Here is a 17,083-nt window from a genome sequence, read left to right on the forward strand (position 1 = left end):
CGATTGAAAACACCTGTGGAGGTTGAGGTGGCGGGGGAAACTCCCAGCCTCACAGGAGAGTTCGCTGGAGAAACCCACAGGGTCCTAGAACATACACAAACCCACCCACATGGGAATCAGCACCAGAAGGGCCCAGTTTGCTTGGGGGAAGTGGGGGAAGTGACCGAAATCCGGCAGAGAGCAGAGCAATTGTTCCCTCTCGGACCCCTCACACACACAGCCTCACAACCCAGCGACTGGGTTGCCCTGCCCTAGTGAACACCTAAGGCTCTGCCCCTCATACGTAACAGGCATGTCAAGACAAAAAAAAAAAAAAAAATGGCCCAAATGAAAGAACAGATCAAAGCTCCAGAAAAAATATAACTAAGCAATGAAGAGATAGCCAACCTATCAGATGCACAGTTCAAAGCACTAGTCATCAGGATGCTCACAGAATTGGTTGAATTTGGTCACAAATTAGATAAAAAAAAAATGAAGGCTACGCTAAGTGAAATAAGGGAAAATGCACATGGAACGAATAGTGACGGGAAAGAAACTGGGACTCAAATCAATGGAGTGGACCAGAAGGAAGAAAGAAACATCTAATCAGAAAAGAATGAAGAAATAAGAATTTGAAAAAATGAGAGTCTTAGGAACCTCCAGGACATCTTTAAACGTTCCAACATCTGAATTATAGGGGTACCAGAAGGAGAAGAAGAAGAGCAACAAGTGGAAGAGTTATTTGAACAAATAATAAAGGAGAACTTCTTCAATTTGGCAAAGGAAATAGACTTCCAGGAAGTCCAGGAAGCTCAGAGAGTCCCAAAGAAGTTGGACCCAAAGAAACACATACCAAGGCACATCATAATTACATTACCCAAGATTAAAATGAAGGAGAGAATCCTAGAAGTAGCAAAAGATAGGGAGGCAGTTACCTACAAAGGAGTCCTCATCAGACTGTCAGATGTCTTCTCAAAAGAGACCTTGCTGGCAAGAAGGGGCTGGAAAGAAGTATTCCAAGTCATGAAAGGCAAGGACCTACATCCAAGTTTGCTCTATCCAGCAAAGCTTTCATTCAGAACGGAAAGGCAGAGAAAGTGCTTCTCAGATAAGGTCAAGTTAAAGGAGTTCATCATCACCAAGCCCTTATTTTATGAAATGGTAAAGGGACTTAACTAAGAAAAAGAAGATAAAAAACATGTACAGTAAAATGACAGCAAATTCATAATTATTAACAACCACACCTAAAACAAAAACAAAAGCAAACTAAGCAAACAACTAGAACAGGAACAGAACCACAGAAATGGAGATCACATGGAGGGTTATCAGCAGGGGAGTGGGAGGGAGAGAGAGGGGGGAAAGGTACAGAGAATAAGCAGCATAGATGGTAGGTAGAAAATAGACAGGGGAGGGTAAGAATAGTATGGGAAAGTAGAAACTAAAGAACTTGTATGACACATGCACATGAGCTAAAAGGGGGGAATGTGGATGGAAGGGTGTGTGCAGGGCAGAGGGGAGTGAAAGGGAAAAATGGGACAACTGTAATAGCATAATCAATAAAATATATTAAAAATAAATAAATAAATGTTTTAAAAAGATAATATAGGTACATTATTTTCATTTCCCTTAACTGCTTTAAAAGGACATAAAATTGTATAAAGCATTAATTATAACATTAGTTGTAGATTTATAAACATACACATATAATATACATGACAACAATAGCAAGCAGGAGCAGGAAGAAAATGAAACTATATTGGAGCAAAAATGCTCTATTTTACTAGAATTAGTATTAATTTGAAGTAGACTGTGGTAAATTAAAATGTATATGCTAATCCCTAGAGTATCAAACTAAGAAAAATGGCGGAAAAGTAGAAATATTGACAGAGAAAATAAAATGATACACTGAAAATGTTTACTTAACACAAAAGAAAGCAGTCAAAGAGGAAGTGAGGAACAAAAAAGACACGAGACTTACACAGGATCAATAGGAAAATGGCAAAGGTAAATCCAACCATATCAATAACATGTTTAAGTGTGAATGGTCTAAACACCCCGACCAAAAGATAGAGATCACAAGACAGGATATAAAAGCAAAATCCAATTATATTCTGCCTAGAAATAACTCATGTTAGATTAAAAAATATAAATAGGATGAATGGAAAAAGATGGAAAAAGATATGCCATGCAAACAGTAACCACGAGGCCAGGAGTGGCTACATTAACATCAGACAAAATAGAATTACAGAGATAAAGAGACATTTTGTAATGAGAAAGAGGTCGATGCACCAGGTTGATAGGACAATGATAAACACACATGCAACAACAGAGCATCAAAATGACAAAATGAAAGGAGAGAGATATATAACATTAACAGTGGGAGTTATCTATACCTACAGAACAACTAAGATCATCAAGGATATAGAAGACTTGAACAATACAATCAGCCAACTCAACCTAGAACATTCAATCCAATGACTGTAAAATACACTTTTTTTCCAGTGCACATGGATGGTTCTCGTGAATAGATTAAATGCCAATCATAAAACAAGTTTCAATACATTTTGAAGAATAGAAATCATCAAAGTATGTTCCCCAACCACAACTGAAATTATAAGTCAACAACAGGAAATAAACTGGGGAAATCCCCAAATATTTGGAAATCAATCAATGTATTTCTAAATAACTTATAGATCAAGAACACATCAAATGGAAAGCAACAGAATATTTGAAATTGAATGAAAACAAAACAATACTTCAAAACTGAGGAGAGGTAGCTAAAGCAATGCTTGAAAGGACATTTACAGCTTTAAACACTTACACCAGAAAGAAGGAAGGTCTCGAATCAATAACCTAGGCTTCCACAAATTAAGAAATTAGAAAAAGAAGAGTGACCCAACCCCACAGCAAGGAGAAGAAACAATAAAGATCAGAGCAGAATTATACTTTCCAAAGAAATAGAATTTAAAAAATCATCAAATTATATGGAGCCACAAAAGATCCAGAATAGCTAAAGCTATCCAGAGAAAAAAGAACAAAGCCAGAGGTATCACACTTCCTGACTGCAAATCACACTACAAAATTACAATAATCAAAATAATGTGGTATTGGCAGAAAAACAGATATACTGACCAATGGAACAGAATTAACAGCCCAGAAAGAAACTCACATGTATATGGCAACTAACTTTCAACAAAGGAGCCAAAAAACACACAATGGAGAAAAGAAGGGCTCTTCACTAACTGGTGCTCAGAAGACTGGAAAGCCACATGCAGAAGAATGAAACTAAACTGCTATATGACAACGTACACAAAAATTAACTCAAACATGGTTTAAAGATTTAAATATAAGATCTCAAACAATAAAATACATGGGAGAAAACATGGGTATTAATGAACTTGACTCCAAAGGCAATGACAACAAAAGCAAAAATAAGTGAAAGGGACTACATCAAAATAAAAAGCTTCTGTACAGCAGGAAAAACCAACAACAAAACAAAAAGGCAACCAACTGAATGGGATGAGATATTTGCAAACAATGCCTCCAAAAAGGGCTAATGTCCACAATATATACAGAGCTCATACAATGGGGGCAGCAAAAACCCAAACAATCTTGTTTTTAAAATAGGCAGAGGACCTGAACACTTCTCCCTCAAAACATACAGATGTCCAACAGATATATGAAAAGGTGCTCAACTTCACTGGCTACAGGGAAATCAAAACCATGATGAATACCACCTCACACCTGTTAGAATAGCTATTATCGATAAGACAAGAAATAACAGTTGCTGGAGAGGATGAGGACAAAAAGGAACCCTAACACGCTGCAGGGGGAATGTAAACTGGTACAGCCACTGTACAAAACAGTATGGAGTTTCCTCAAAAAAATTAAGAACAGAGATACCATATGACCAGCAAACCCTTTTTCTGGGTATCCCCCTGAAAAATTTGAAAACATTTCTTTCTAAAGACATATGTATATACCGGTAGCCAAGACATGGAAACACCTTAAGTGGTCTTCCATGGACGACTGGATAGATTTGGTACAAATATACAATGGAATACTACTCAGCCATGAGAAACAAATACTGCTACTTGGGACAACATAGATAAACCTTCCAGAGAATCATGCTAAGCAAAATAAGTCAGACGGGAGTCATATGGACCTTATACAGTTTCACTCTTGTGGCATATAAAACAGAAAGCAACAAACAAACAAAATAAATTCCAGACACACAACAGAAGGGGGGGTTACCAGAAAAGAGAGAGGTTCAGGGCGAAAAGAAAAGGTAAAGGGAGTCAAACATATGGCGATGGAGGGAGACCAGACTGTGGGTGGTAAGCACACAATGCAACATACAGATGATGTATCGTAGAATTGTATACTTGAAATGTGTATGTTACTAACTAATGTCACCCCAATAAATTTAATTTTAAAAGATCAATGGACTAGAATGAAAAAAAAATTTTAATCAATAAAATCCAAAGTTAGTTCTTGAAAAGATCAACACAACTTACAAACTTTCAGGTAGACCAACAAAGGACAAAAAAAAAAAAAGAGAGAGAGAGAGAAAACACTCAAATTCCTGACCTAAAAGAAACTGAATTGATTAGAAGAGAATATAATAAACTATACACAATGAATTAAAGAACTTAGAGGAGATGGACAAATCCCTAGAAATACCAAAATCCCAAAACTGACTCACAAAGAAATATAAACTCTAAATAGACCTATGAGTTAGTTATTTAAAATCTTCCCTCAAAGAAAAGTACAGGTCCCAATGACTATTGGTTAATTCTATCAAATATTTAAAGAAACAATACCAACCCTTCACAAACTCTTTCAGAAAATAAATGAGGTAGGTACACTATTTCCCAACTAATGTTGTGACACCAGTATTACCAGGACAACAAAAACAAGTTTTCACAAGAAAACTACAGACATGAACACAAAACTCCTTAACAAAATATCAGAAAACTAAATCCAGAAATACATAAAAAGAATTATATACCATAATTAAGTAGTATTCATCCCCATAATGCAAAATGGGTTTAACAGAAAGTCAATTCATGTTACATAACAAATTAAAAATATAAAGGACAGAAACTACATAATCATTTTAATCGTACAGAAAAAGTAACTGACAAAATCTAAAACACATTCATGATACATACTCTTAAAAGAACTAGAGTTCGTTGAAGAGAATGTCCTCAACCTGATAAAGGAAGGGCATCTTCAGGAAATCCACATCATGCTTAATGCTCTCCCTTAAGATAAGGGATGAGGAAAGGAAGTCTGCTTTCACCACTTCTACTCAACATTGTACTGAATTTTCAAGACAGTACAATTAGGAAGAAAGGAAGGAAGGAAGGAAAGGAGGAAAGGAGAGAGGGAGGGAGAGAGGGAGGGAGAGAGGGAGAGAGGGAGGGAGAGAGGGAGGGAGAGAGGGAGAGAGGAAGGGAGAAAGAAGGAAGGAAAGAAAGGGAAGGGAAGGGGAAAGGGGTGGGAGAAGAGGAGGGAGGAAGGGAAGAAGGAAATTAAAGACATACAGTTATGAAAGGAAGAAGTAAAACTGTTCACAGATGACATGATTCTGTACATAGAAAATCCCAAGACACACACACACACTCACATACAAACAGAACTAAATGACCATAACAAGATTATAGTAGGATACAAAATCAACACGCAAAACTCAACTGTATTTCTATATGTTGGCAACAATTAACCCAAAACAAAATTAATGAAAAAATTCCATTCAGTATAGCATCACAAAGAATAAATACTTAGAAACAAATTTAATAAAAGTAATGCAGGACTTTTACACTTAACACTACAAAACCCTGCTGAGAAATCTAAATAAATGGAGAAACAGTCCCCGTTAATGAACTGGAACAACACTACACAGATCAATTGGACCTAACACACACACACACACACACACACACACACACACACAACATACCACTCGTAAGTGCACGAGAACATTCTCCAGGATAAACTGTAGGTTGCAAAACAAGTCTTAATAAATTTAAGATTTAAATCATTCCAAGTATCTTTTTCAATCACAATGAAATGAAACTAGAAGTCAGTAACAGAAAGAAAACTAGAAAATTTACAAATATGTGGAAATTAACCAACACACTTGAACCAATGGGTCAAAGAAGTCAAAAGGGAAATTTAAAAATATCCTGAGACAAACAAAAACAGAACATACCAAACCTTATAGGATGAAGTAAAGGCTATATTATAAACCAACAGGGAAGTTTATAGTGAAAAAAAAACCAACAAAAAACAACAACAACAAAAAAAACCCTTTGACTTTTTTTTTGAAATGCCATCTATGATAACATACATACAAAATAAAAAAGAATTGCAAGAGATATTCTGAGAATTGCTTGACAAGTGCATTTAACACGCTAGGGAAAAGGGCAATTTATCCAAACTGACCAGCTGGCTATCTAGGAGAGAAGCTGTAGTCCTATGAACCTCCGTAACAACCAGATTCAACCAATTTTGGTCAACCACAAGGCCTGGACTCGAGCTTCTTCCCATCATGTCAGCAGAGCAGCTGGGACTCCCACACTCATGCAAGTGTGTGTGGTGAAAGCGCACAGCTTCCCGCTGCTAGCGTGGTATGTCCTAGAGCTCCAACGTTTGGATCCCAGGCCCATTATGTCAGGGAAGGGCTGCTCCCCTCAAAATTAGCATGCAACGAAGCTGAGAGAAATCTGATGCAGAAGTATGGGGCGAATGTCTTTACTTTCATAATAATTTTTAGAGTTTTCCCTTCATCATTCTGGATGTTTAAAAAATTTAAGCTCTGCTATAATTTGTTATGCAAAACTAGATAACTAATCACAAGTGAATTATTGCAAGCTTGCATGTACAAATTATAAGTGAATTACTACAAACCTACCATCATTGAGAATGAATATTTCAAACATTCCAGAAACCCCCATATACCATCTTCCAAGCACTGTCCTGATGCTGCCCTAAAGATGAATACTATCCTTACTTTTAATACTACAGATTAGTTGTGCCTGTTAAGTGTGAAAATAGCTTAAATGGAAGTATACAAAATGTATTCGTGTGTCTTCTTAGTGAGATTCATCTACATAGTTGCATTCAACAGTAATTTGTTCATTTCCATTGTTGTATACAATTGACTATATGACCATATCATTATCTTTTGATTCTAGCATTGAAGGACATTTAAGACTGCTTCCATTTCTGGGCTATTATGAAGAACAGTACTAAAGGTATACTTGTCTGTCTTTTGACACACAAATGTATGCATTTTTGTTTGGTACTTAAAAGAAGCCAATTGAGGTTCTGATTGGGGGTTCATTGGATCCACAAATCAAAATAAGATGTGACCTCTTTATTGTATTGAATATTCCAACCTAAGAACATTTATTCAGGTCATATTTTAAATTTAAGTAACATTTTATAATTTGCTGTGGAGAGATATACACAATTTTTGTAGATTTATTCCTAAGGATTTTATTTTAGTACAGTGCCATCTTTTCAAAATTTTATCTTAGTGATAGGTTGCTGGAATACAGAAATAAAATTGATTTTGCACACTGACCTATCCAATAAACTGGTAAATTTATGTATCAATTTTAATAGATAATGTACAGATCAGTTTTGCATTTGCTATATACACAATCATGTTGCCTACAAATATTTTCTAAAATTAGATATTTAATTTTGACTTGTTGCACCAAGTAGGACTTCCAGTAAAATGTTACTTAAAAAGCAGGATTAGCAAACATTCTTGTCTCATTTACAGTCTCATGGGGAAAGCCTTCAACAGTTCACCAATTTTACTTGAGACAATCAAGAATTTATTGAGATTTATCAGGATAATAATGTCCCCTTCTTTTGCTTTGAAAAGAGATTTTCAATAAAAAGTTGCCATTAAATTTTATCAACTACCATTTTTTTTTGCATCTATTAAGATGTTAGGAATCATCCCCTTTATTCTTTAAATGAGGAACAGTTGTGTTGAGCTTTGGCCGCCAGATTGACCTTGCCCTGCTAGAATCAATGAATACTGGAAAATATCTGCTCATTACCTCTTCTTGTATCTTCACTCCAATCTCTCACATCTTCCTCTGGAATTCCAATTATATATCACTTGATATCACAGTCCTCTGAAGTTCTGTTTATTTTTCTTTAATTTGTTTTCTGTTTTTCAAATTAGTTACTGTCATTCCATGTTCAAATTCACTCTAACTCCTTTCATCAGACATCTCTAACCTGGTGTTAAGCCTAGTTGACAAATTCAATCACTGTTTTAGTGATTGAACTTGTATCAGACAAAACGGCCCCCAATGATGCCCACGCCTTCCTCCATGGCACCTGTGAATATGTTAACCTCACATGGCCCAGACCATCCCCTGCCTGACAGCCAGCAGGGAAACAGGGCCCTACAATCTATACCCACCAAGAAATGTATCTGGCCACTGACCTAAGTGAGATTAGAAATGGGTTTTTCCCCTAAGCCTCCAGTAAACAGCACCCACCAACATCTTAACTTTAACTCAAGACCTACGTCTAGCCCACAAACTTGTGAGATCATAGATGTTGTGTTAGGCCATTACAATGATGGCAGCAATACAAAACCAACACAGGTGTTGGTATCTGCTTAAGTGAGGTGCTGCTACAAATACCTAAAGTTGTGGAAGTGCCTTGAGAATCAGGCAGTGGGCAAAGGCTGGAGGAATTTTGAGGAGCATGATGAAGGAAGGGTAAATTGCCTCAAAAAGACTATGAGAAACCTGGTCTTTAAGGGCACTGCCAGCGAGGGCTCTCAGACTGCTTGTAGAAGTCTGCCTTCAAGGATCCTGCCTTCAAGGACCCTGTGATGAGGGCTCAAAAGGGAATGAGGGCCAACCATGTTCTTGTAAAGCAGAGTGGGGTGGGTCCTTGTCATGTACTGGCAGAGTTTAGTGCCATTGCATCCTGCAGTTAGGTGGAAAGCAGAAATTGTAAGTGATGAACTTGGCTATTCACCTGAGGAAATTTCCAAGGAATGTTGAAGGTGTGGCCTGATTTCATCTTGCTGCTCACAGTAAAATACAGTCCACTAGTGGACAGCAGCTTCAGCTTGTGCCCATGAGTTCCAGGCTGCCTGTGGTCTGCCCTTCCTGACAGGCTGCCCTATAGACTTTAGCCCTGCCTAGCAAGCCCCAAAACTGTATGTGTCAAGTCCTTGTAATAATCTCTATATATTTATCTCCTATGGGTTCTGCTCCTCTAGCTGAATTCTGACTTTTAAGGTCTAGAATTCCTTTTTATGGTTTCCATTTCCTCTGCAAGCAACTGTAACACAATGGTAAGTGTTTGTGTATGTAAACAATACTGAAACACAGGAAGGTACAGTAAAAACTTGGTATAAAAGATAAGAATGGTACACCTGTATAATGTTGTTACCATGAACGGAGTTTGTAGGGCAGGAAGTTGCTCTGGGTGAATAAGTGAGTGAGTGGGGAGTGAAGGTGAAGGTCTAGGACATTACTGTACACTACTGTAAACTTTACAAATACTGGAATGTACACTTAGGCTACACTACATTTAATTTTTTTTCTTTCTTCAATAATAAACTTTAGCTCACTGAAACTTTCTTACTTTATAAGAAAGTTTCTTTGTAAACTTTTTAATTTTTCAACTCTATTGTAGTAACACTGAGCTCAAAACACAAGCACATTGTACAGTTGTACAAAACAACTGTTCTTTCTTTATATCCTTATTCTGTAAGCTTTCTTCTGTTTTTATTTTTTATTTTTTAAACTTCTTTTGTTAAAGACTAAGACACAAATACACATGTGAGCCTAGGCCTGCACAGGGTCAGGGCCACCCGTGTCGCTGTCTTCCACCTGCATGCCTTGTCCCACGGGAAGGGCTTCAGGGGCAGTGACATGCGTGGGACTGTCATATCCTAGGATAACGATGCCTTCTTCTGGGCCACCTCACGAAGGTGTGGCTGGGGCTCTTCTTTAGGAGGCGTCACTCTCTTCAGAAATACGTCCGTGGTGGTTTGCCTGGTTTCTTTCTTGCATCACACCACTGCTTGTAAGTAGACAATGCACCATGAACAGTCCTCTCTACTAATGAAAACCTTTTGTCATTGGGGCCCATGTTTTCAAGCTTTTTAAGGAGCTTGAGGTCTACAAATGCTTCTGCTAAACCTTTCACTGAGAATTTTCTTGGGGGGTTTTCTCCTGCAGTTTCCTTTTCTCTTGCTTCTTCTTCAGCTACGTGTTCCCTTTCCAGTTCCGACAATGTCCCATTAGTCAGTTCCTCAGGAACCACCTCTAGGAGCTCCTCAATGTCACCTCATCCACACCTGGGTTAAGACGTTTGCTATAACCACCACAGCCTTGTTGGTTTTTGCAACTTCCTCCTCTTTGATAAACCCCCTGAAGTCATGGACGAATCTCGAGTGTCTTCCTCCAGGTGCCATCCATATATTCTTGATGTAGTCATAGATGCTGTAACACCTCCAGAACTGCATCAGTGTTTTCTCGGTTGCAGCAGTGGTCTGGGCAAAGGCCCTCCTTGGGCAGTAGGCCTTCAAAGCTACTGTAACTCTTTGGTTCATTGGTTGGATTTAAGAGATGATGTTTACAGGGAGAAACACCACTTTGATTCTGAGATGAAGAGCACCAATAAAAGGAGGATGTCCAGGAGCATTATCAAAATAAGCAAAATCTTGAAAGGTACATGTGTATTATTCTCCAAACGATACTTCTCTGTTTCGCTGGCAGAGCAGTTCAGGAAGGCATCTTGAAAGAGGCGCTGGGTCACCCACGACCTCTCACTGCTCCTGCAGAGCAGCGGCAGTGCGCGCTTCCCGATGCCCTGGAAGGCCCTGAGGTTCTCGCCGAGCCAGATCACAAAGGGCTGCAATCTGTAGCCCTGGCTCCAAACAATGGGTATCCTATCCATTGACTTGGTCTCCTTATAAATGAAAAGTCCTTTCAGGCATCTGTTTCCAGAACAGAGAGGTTTCATCCATATTGAATATTTGCTCTGAAAAGTAATTTTCTTCCACAACCAGCTTATGTAGAGCTTCCAAAACTCTTCAGCTGCCTTTGCACCAGCACTCGCAGATTCACCACGCCCTATCACATTATGGAATGAATTGTTTAAACCACTCAGAGTTAGCAGCACACTCGACCTCTCAGGTCCGGTCTCTTCTTTCAACATCACAGACTTGCTTCGGCCATGATTACCGCAGTACTTACAGGAACACACTTCTACGTCTAGTTGTTACTCCAGGTCATTGGAAGTTTCCCCATGTTTGACACAGACCCTTCAAGTTTCTGTCATTCTCATTCCCTCCGATAAAGCAGATCATTTCGCAGCTTCCATCACTGTTCTCGTTCTCCCAGACCATTAGCGTGGGGCGGGCAGGCCTGACTGCCTGAACAATCATCATCACTGACTTCCCACCTTCATAGCCCTTAATACCTTTCAATTTCATTTTCAGGTCAAGCACTTAATGTGACCTCTTGCTGGCAACATTAGTGGTGAATTCTCTGTGCTTAGGGGCCATGATGAATAAAACAACATGATACTAAATTTCAGCACAAGACAAAACGTGCCATCAAGAGGCCCAGTAAACATGAGATGAGTGAGGCTGCTGTCTGCATTAACACAACACACTGCTTTACAGCAAACTTTTTTCTTTATGACTAGAAAGAGTACCTCTAAAAATAACAACTACTACAGTGAATACATGACCCAGTAACACAGTTGTTTATTACCATTATCAAGTATTGGGTGTTGTACATAGTTGTATGTGCTGTATACTTTTACACGACTGGCAGTGCAGTAGGCTGGTTTGTACCAGTGTCACCACAACCACCTGAGTAACGTGTTCTGACACTATGTTACGAGAGCTACAATGTAGGACAGCTACAGTGTCGCTAGACAATAAGAATTTTCAGCTCCATTATAATCTCATGGGACCACCACTGTATCTACCATTCATCACCGACCAAAACGCCATTATGTGGTGCATGATTACAGACACTGTGAATGATATGAGGCAAAGGCTCCAGCATATATGGTGCTCCTCTACCAGGCAGTTACACTGGCTGGGCTCAAATTCTAAGCTCCACCTCCTCCATGGAGAGTTGCAGCCTATTTCCCCACTCAGTTCTTTTGGCTCACAGCTACTATTTGCCGGGATTCCTGGAGCCTTCCCCTTTCTGTGCACAGGTCAGGGGCCAGCCGAGGGTTTTGTAGTTTAAAGCTGACTCTGAGGCTCACCCCATTTATAGCTCCCTCCTTTCCAGGATTTCCATCCTCAAACTCTGTTCTCACCCCTCTCGCCAGTAAATACTATGGCTTCCTATGATCCCACCTGGGCGTTGCTAGCTGACCTCAGGAGACTGGCCAGAAATGCCCACATCTCAACTAGTGAAGCTTCTGTCTTTCACGAGTTGACTTCCCTCCAGTTTTTGCCTCCTTTTCACAACTCACCAGTACTGTCAAATAGTTATGGGTTTTCTTGTTTGGGGGAGGTATAGTTTTATACTAATAATATAATCATTATTTGCAGGAGGGCTTATATGACCCAGCTACTCCACCACTGCAGGAAGCTCAAGTGAATATTTTTGAATATTCCATTTTATCTTCTCTGTTAACATTTACATTATATCTTTTAGGTTTTCTCAGTGGTTACTCAAAAGATCACAGTATTCATCCTTATATTATTGCAGTCTACCATCAAATGATATAATGCTGTTTCATGAATAATGTAAGAACCTTACAAATGTGTAATTCTATTTTTCTCTCTCCTGCACTTTAATTTTAAATAAATAATTTAAATAAATCATCAAATGCAGTACTTCAACAGTCTCTTTTATAAAAACAAAAGGGATAAACAAGATTCTTAATGTCACTTCCAGTTTTCACATTTAAGTATCATATACCTTAAGATTTATAAGTATTTTATTTAGTATCAGTTTGTTATTGTATTATTAGCAATCATAATCTACCAAGAATGTATACCAGAGCATACAGTAAACATAAAAAATAAAAAATAAAAGGTTGTGTTACTTGGAGTCCCTTTTTTTTAAATTTGGAAAACATGAAATCGATCTACAAAGTCAGCACTGTCCAAAAAATACTTGTAAAGGAAATAAATTGTGAGGTGCAGTAACCACAAAGGGAAAATTGCTTGGGTTTAGGTGAAGACACTTACCCCTCTTCGTTTTCTTTTAGTAAACGACTGGCAATTCGGATCAGCATGCAGTAAGCAAACTGTGACTTGAGCCCAGACTTAGTAAACTTATTTAACATCTTAGAAACTGCAAGGCGATCATTCTTTTTAAGGTGATATAGGACTCCCAATGCATGGTACTAAAGGACAAGAAAAAGAATGTGACTAACAGAAAACTGAGTAAGAAGAGGACAACATTTACATGAAAATAGAACCATATGGAACTAGATTTTTTAAATGCAATTACAGTAATTCATTTTTATTTATTGATTTGAGAGAGAGAGAGAAACACTGATTTGTTGTTCCACTGATTTATGTATTTATTGGTTGATTCTCATGTGTGCCCTGACCAGGGATCAAACCTACAACATTGGTGTATCAGGATGATGCCCAACAACTACCTGGCTAGATTTTTAATAAAAAGATACCCAGGTCAAAAGTATACAAAATAGAATAGCTTTTTTACACTGAATCAAACACACACAAGACTGAAAGGACAGGAGTTTCTAATTTACCCCCAAAAGGGATAAATTCAGACTGGACAAGTATTAAGAGGGTAATATATTCCGAAGGTACATCTAGCAGGTTCTGCATTGCTCCATATATCCTTAGCAAAAAAGTTCTCAGATTCAGGGCTTTACCAGTATTGCAGGTCTTTGAGTGGCTTTAAATCATCTATAACCAAGTTAGGAGTTAAAGGATTCCCCTCCTAAAGAAGGCTTAAGGAGTCTAAGTATATTACCATGAAGCTTTTTTATATAAGCACGTAGATCTGAATCAGGGGAGTGGGGATGTTTCCCAAGGGAGAGATCACTACTCTGTTTCCTCTTAACTGAAGATGCTAACACGAACAGTTATAAACACTGAAAGGGGATAAACAAGTACCCTCTCAAATACAAATGAGCACTTTACATGAAATTGCCAGTTAACAACTTAATCGTGTTCCTTTTAATCAGGAATAGCCTAATGAATATCCAAAGGAGATCTTTCCAGCAAAATGGTTTTAAAGTTTCATGAAGTAAAAATTACTCCTTAATGTTTCTATAATGTCCACTCTAATCAAGCCCTGAAAAGCTTGGAAGTGAACACCCTTCTTCACAAATTATTTTTCAAACAGATTCAAGGAGGACCTCTGGAATGGGCATCTCAAACTACCACTGAATGTAAGACGCTTTCTCCAATGTAGTTCCAGTCTCTATTAACACCAGCGGGACCTATGGCAGTATCACAATTAGTGGCATACCCACTCGAGAATATGCACTAACAGGCTGCTTAATATCAGCCTTTAGCGAATGCTGATTTGGGGAATCAATCAATTGCCCCTACAATGTAGGGCTAAAGAAAGCTGATCTCAAAACATAAGCTAAAATGATTCAGTGACCGTACCTGGACCATAATATTATCACTTGAAGCAGCTTCTTGGGCTTCATTGACCCAGCGCTTAACCACATCGTAGCTTATCTTCATCATATGCTAAACGCAGAAAAAAAGAATAAGGATAGATAATGCATTGCCACTGGAAGTTTAGAAACATGAGTTAGTTTCCTTTTTCAAAAGACATGCCGCCCCCCCCCAAAAGAAAAAGAAACAACTTTGTAGCTTTTTAAGTCTATCTTAAGTCTCTACGCCTGAGGCAATAATGAACCAGAAACACTTTCTCCAACACCCCTTTGCAAGGCTGAATACCTTATTATGTTTATGGACTGGGAGAGATGTGTAAAAGAAGTAATGAGAAGGAAGGGACAGGAAGGGATAATTAATGGAATGGTACTTAAATAATGTTAACAATAAAGGTTTTACTTCCAGGAGACTCTTATGGTTCAGATGATCAAAGCCATTCACATATTAGTCATCAATTTTAATTCAATGCAGTGATAGATTATAAAGAATAAATTTTGTTTTGATAAGAGAAAGAGGTATTACTAAAACACAGGCTACTTCCTGGGAGGAGATGCAGAGGCAGGACAGGAGACTGGACTGAGGGGCACCGTGGTACGGGCAGCAAGGAAAGGAGAGGACAATGAGGCAAGAGGTAAAGACACAGGTCATAACTAAGATTTTAAAAAAAGAGACAGACCCTCAGTTTCCTCCCTGTCTTTCCCTCGCCTTTACCACTCATCTTTATTATGTGTACAACATAACCTGATTGCCAAAACCATTGAAACACATGAAAATCTTATATTTGTAACTGCCCGTTTTAATTGCCCAATGCTGCCCTGGCAGATGAAACACTCTTGGATAAAGTAATAGAGATGTACACATAGTATTCAAATGTTTCGTTTGTGAGAGGATCAGCACAGCCCCGTCCTTGTTCGCTTACTAAGGCAGACACCAACGCCGAGCTGGACACACTGGAGACTCGGTCCACAATGGCCTGCTTCATGTATCTCTCAATGGCCTGCAGCATTGTTCCCTAGTAACATTTGTAAAGAAAAAGCTGAAGCAAAACATGTTCACGCTACATTACCACTTCCAAATAACTTACAAAAACCAGTCATATATATTAGTTTGTGTAAATATTTAGCATTTATTAAAAAGGATCAGCATATAATAATCACATCCCATCGGGCAGAACCCAGACAACCCTAGCGGAAGGTTCAAGGAGGAACATTTATCCCTAAGGAAGACAACTGTTCAGTGAGGAAATAACTGTCTCAAGGTGGAGAGCTCCAATTTGAGGAAATACATAACTAGGATTCGACCTACCAGGGATGCTGTAAAGGGAAATTCCTAAACAAGGAGGAAAGCTGCTTTTGAAATCCTGAAGACACCTCTATGCGAAGGGGATCTACTTTATGTGGATCCCAGAGAGTCTTATCAGTCAAATGTAATCTGATTATTTTAGATACATAATTAAATGTTTGATATACACTATAGTCAGCTCTTAATGTGAAACCCTCTGAGAATAAAGTTCTTTTTAATTTAATTGGGAGAAAGCTTAGCACTGGAAAGGTGGTGGCCAAGAAGACACATAAACTGCAATCAGTATTTGGGTAGAGAGAGTCTTGTTTAGCACCGGCGCTGTCAGTCTTATGCCACCAATTTAATGCTAAAAACAAAAATTAACCACAATAAAACAGCTGAGTAGCAAAAAACATTAAAGCATTTCTTACTCTTCTAGAATCCAGATTTACCATTTGAGCCTGCTCAACCTTTAAAACTTGAGAGGACTGCAAACATACACAGAAAACATACCCAGGCTGATTATTATTAATTATTATTAAATATTTATTAAAAACACAGCTGAAATATTATTAAATTGTTTGGCAATGCCCAGCCTGCCTTTCATTTTGACCATTCCCACTCACAGTCCCAAGAACAGGGCAGCCTGCCGCACTACACCACCGCACCTCTCCCAATGCAACAGACTGAGTCAGGTTCAACACCTGGCGCGGACCCACGGGGCTGGCCGGTGGCCTGCCAGGTTCTGTCTTCACTGTTTGAATAAGGAGTAAATGATGGGTCTTGTAGTAAATATGAGAGAAATCTTACTTCTAGCTGAGTTCCTTAGAGCTGTCTTCTTTCTTGCTCTGGCATCTGGTTCTAAGTTTTACCCCAAATTCTGAGAGCTCTATGTTCCATAAGAAAGTTTCTTTTTAGAGCTAAATTTAAAGGGGTTTCTGTTTCCTACCAGCAGTGTGTCCTGACTATGACCACAGTCTACGAGGCAAGCAGAAAGGGAAGTGGGCTGCTCTAAGTCAGAGGGAAAGCCAGTCTGAAAGAAGAGAAGCCGGGGGCACACAAGCCTTTCTGCGGCCACGTTTCTTTCACACCGACCTGCCTCTGAGAGACGGCACATGCCCTTCCGGGCCACGCAGTAATGCAATTGTCACAATAAAGCAAGTCACATTGATGTTTTGG

The 17,083-nt window shown here is 38.7% G+C and overlaps 1 protein-coding gene across 1 annotated transcript in view; it reads right to left on the reverse strand.

Moving 5' to 3' along the window:
- Positions 1–17,083, reverse strand: part of COPG2 (COPI coat complex subunit gamma 2) — a 132,519-nt gene that overhangs the window by 78,811 nt on the left and 36,625 nt on the right. Inside the window, exons 7-9 of the mRNA XM_028525344.2 lie at positions 15,543–15,635; positions 14,609–14,695; positions 13,205–13,362 (exon numbers count right to left, since the gene is read on the reverse strand). Of these exons, the coding sequence (XP_028381145.1) occupies positions 13,205–13,362; positions 14,609–14,695; positions 15,543–15,635 (338 nt within the window). The remainder of the gene's footprint in view (positions 1–13,204; positions 13,363–14,608; positions 14,696–15,542; positions 15,636–17,083) is intronic.

This window comes from Phyllostomus discolor, chromosome 10 (assembly GCF_004126475.2).
Source record: "Phyllostomus discolor isolate MPI-MPIP mPhyDis1 chromosome 10, mPhyDis1.pri.v3, whole genome shotgun sequence".
Classification (NCBI taxonomy): Eukaryota; Metazoa; Chordata; class Mammalia; order Chiroptera; family Phyllostomidae; genus Phyllostomus; species Phyllostomus discolor.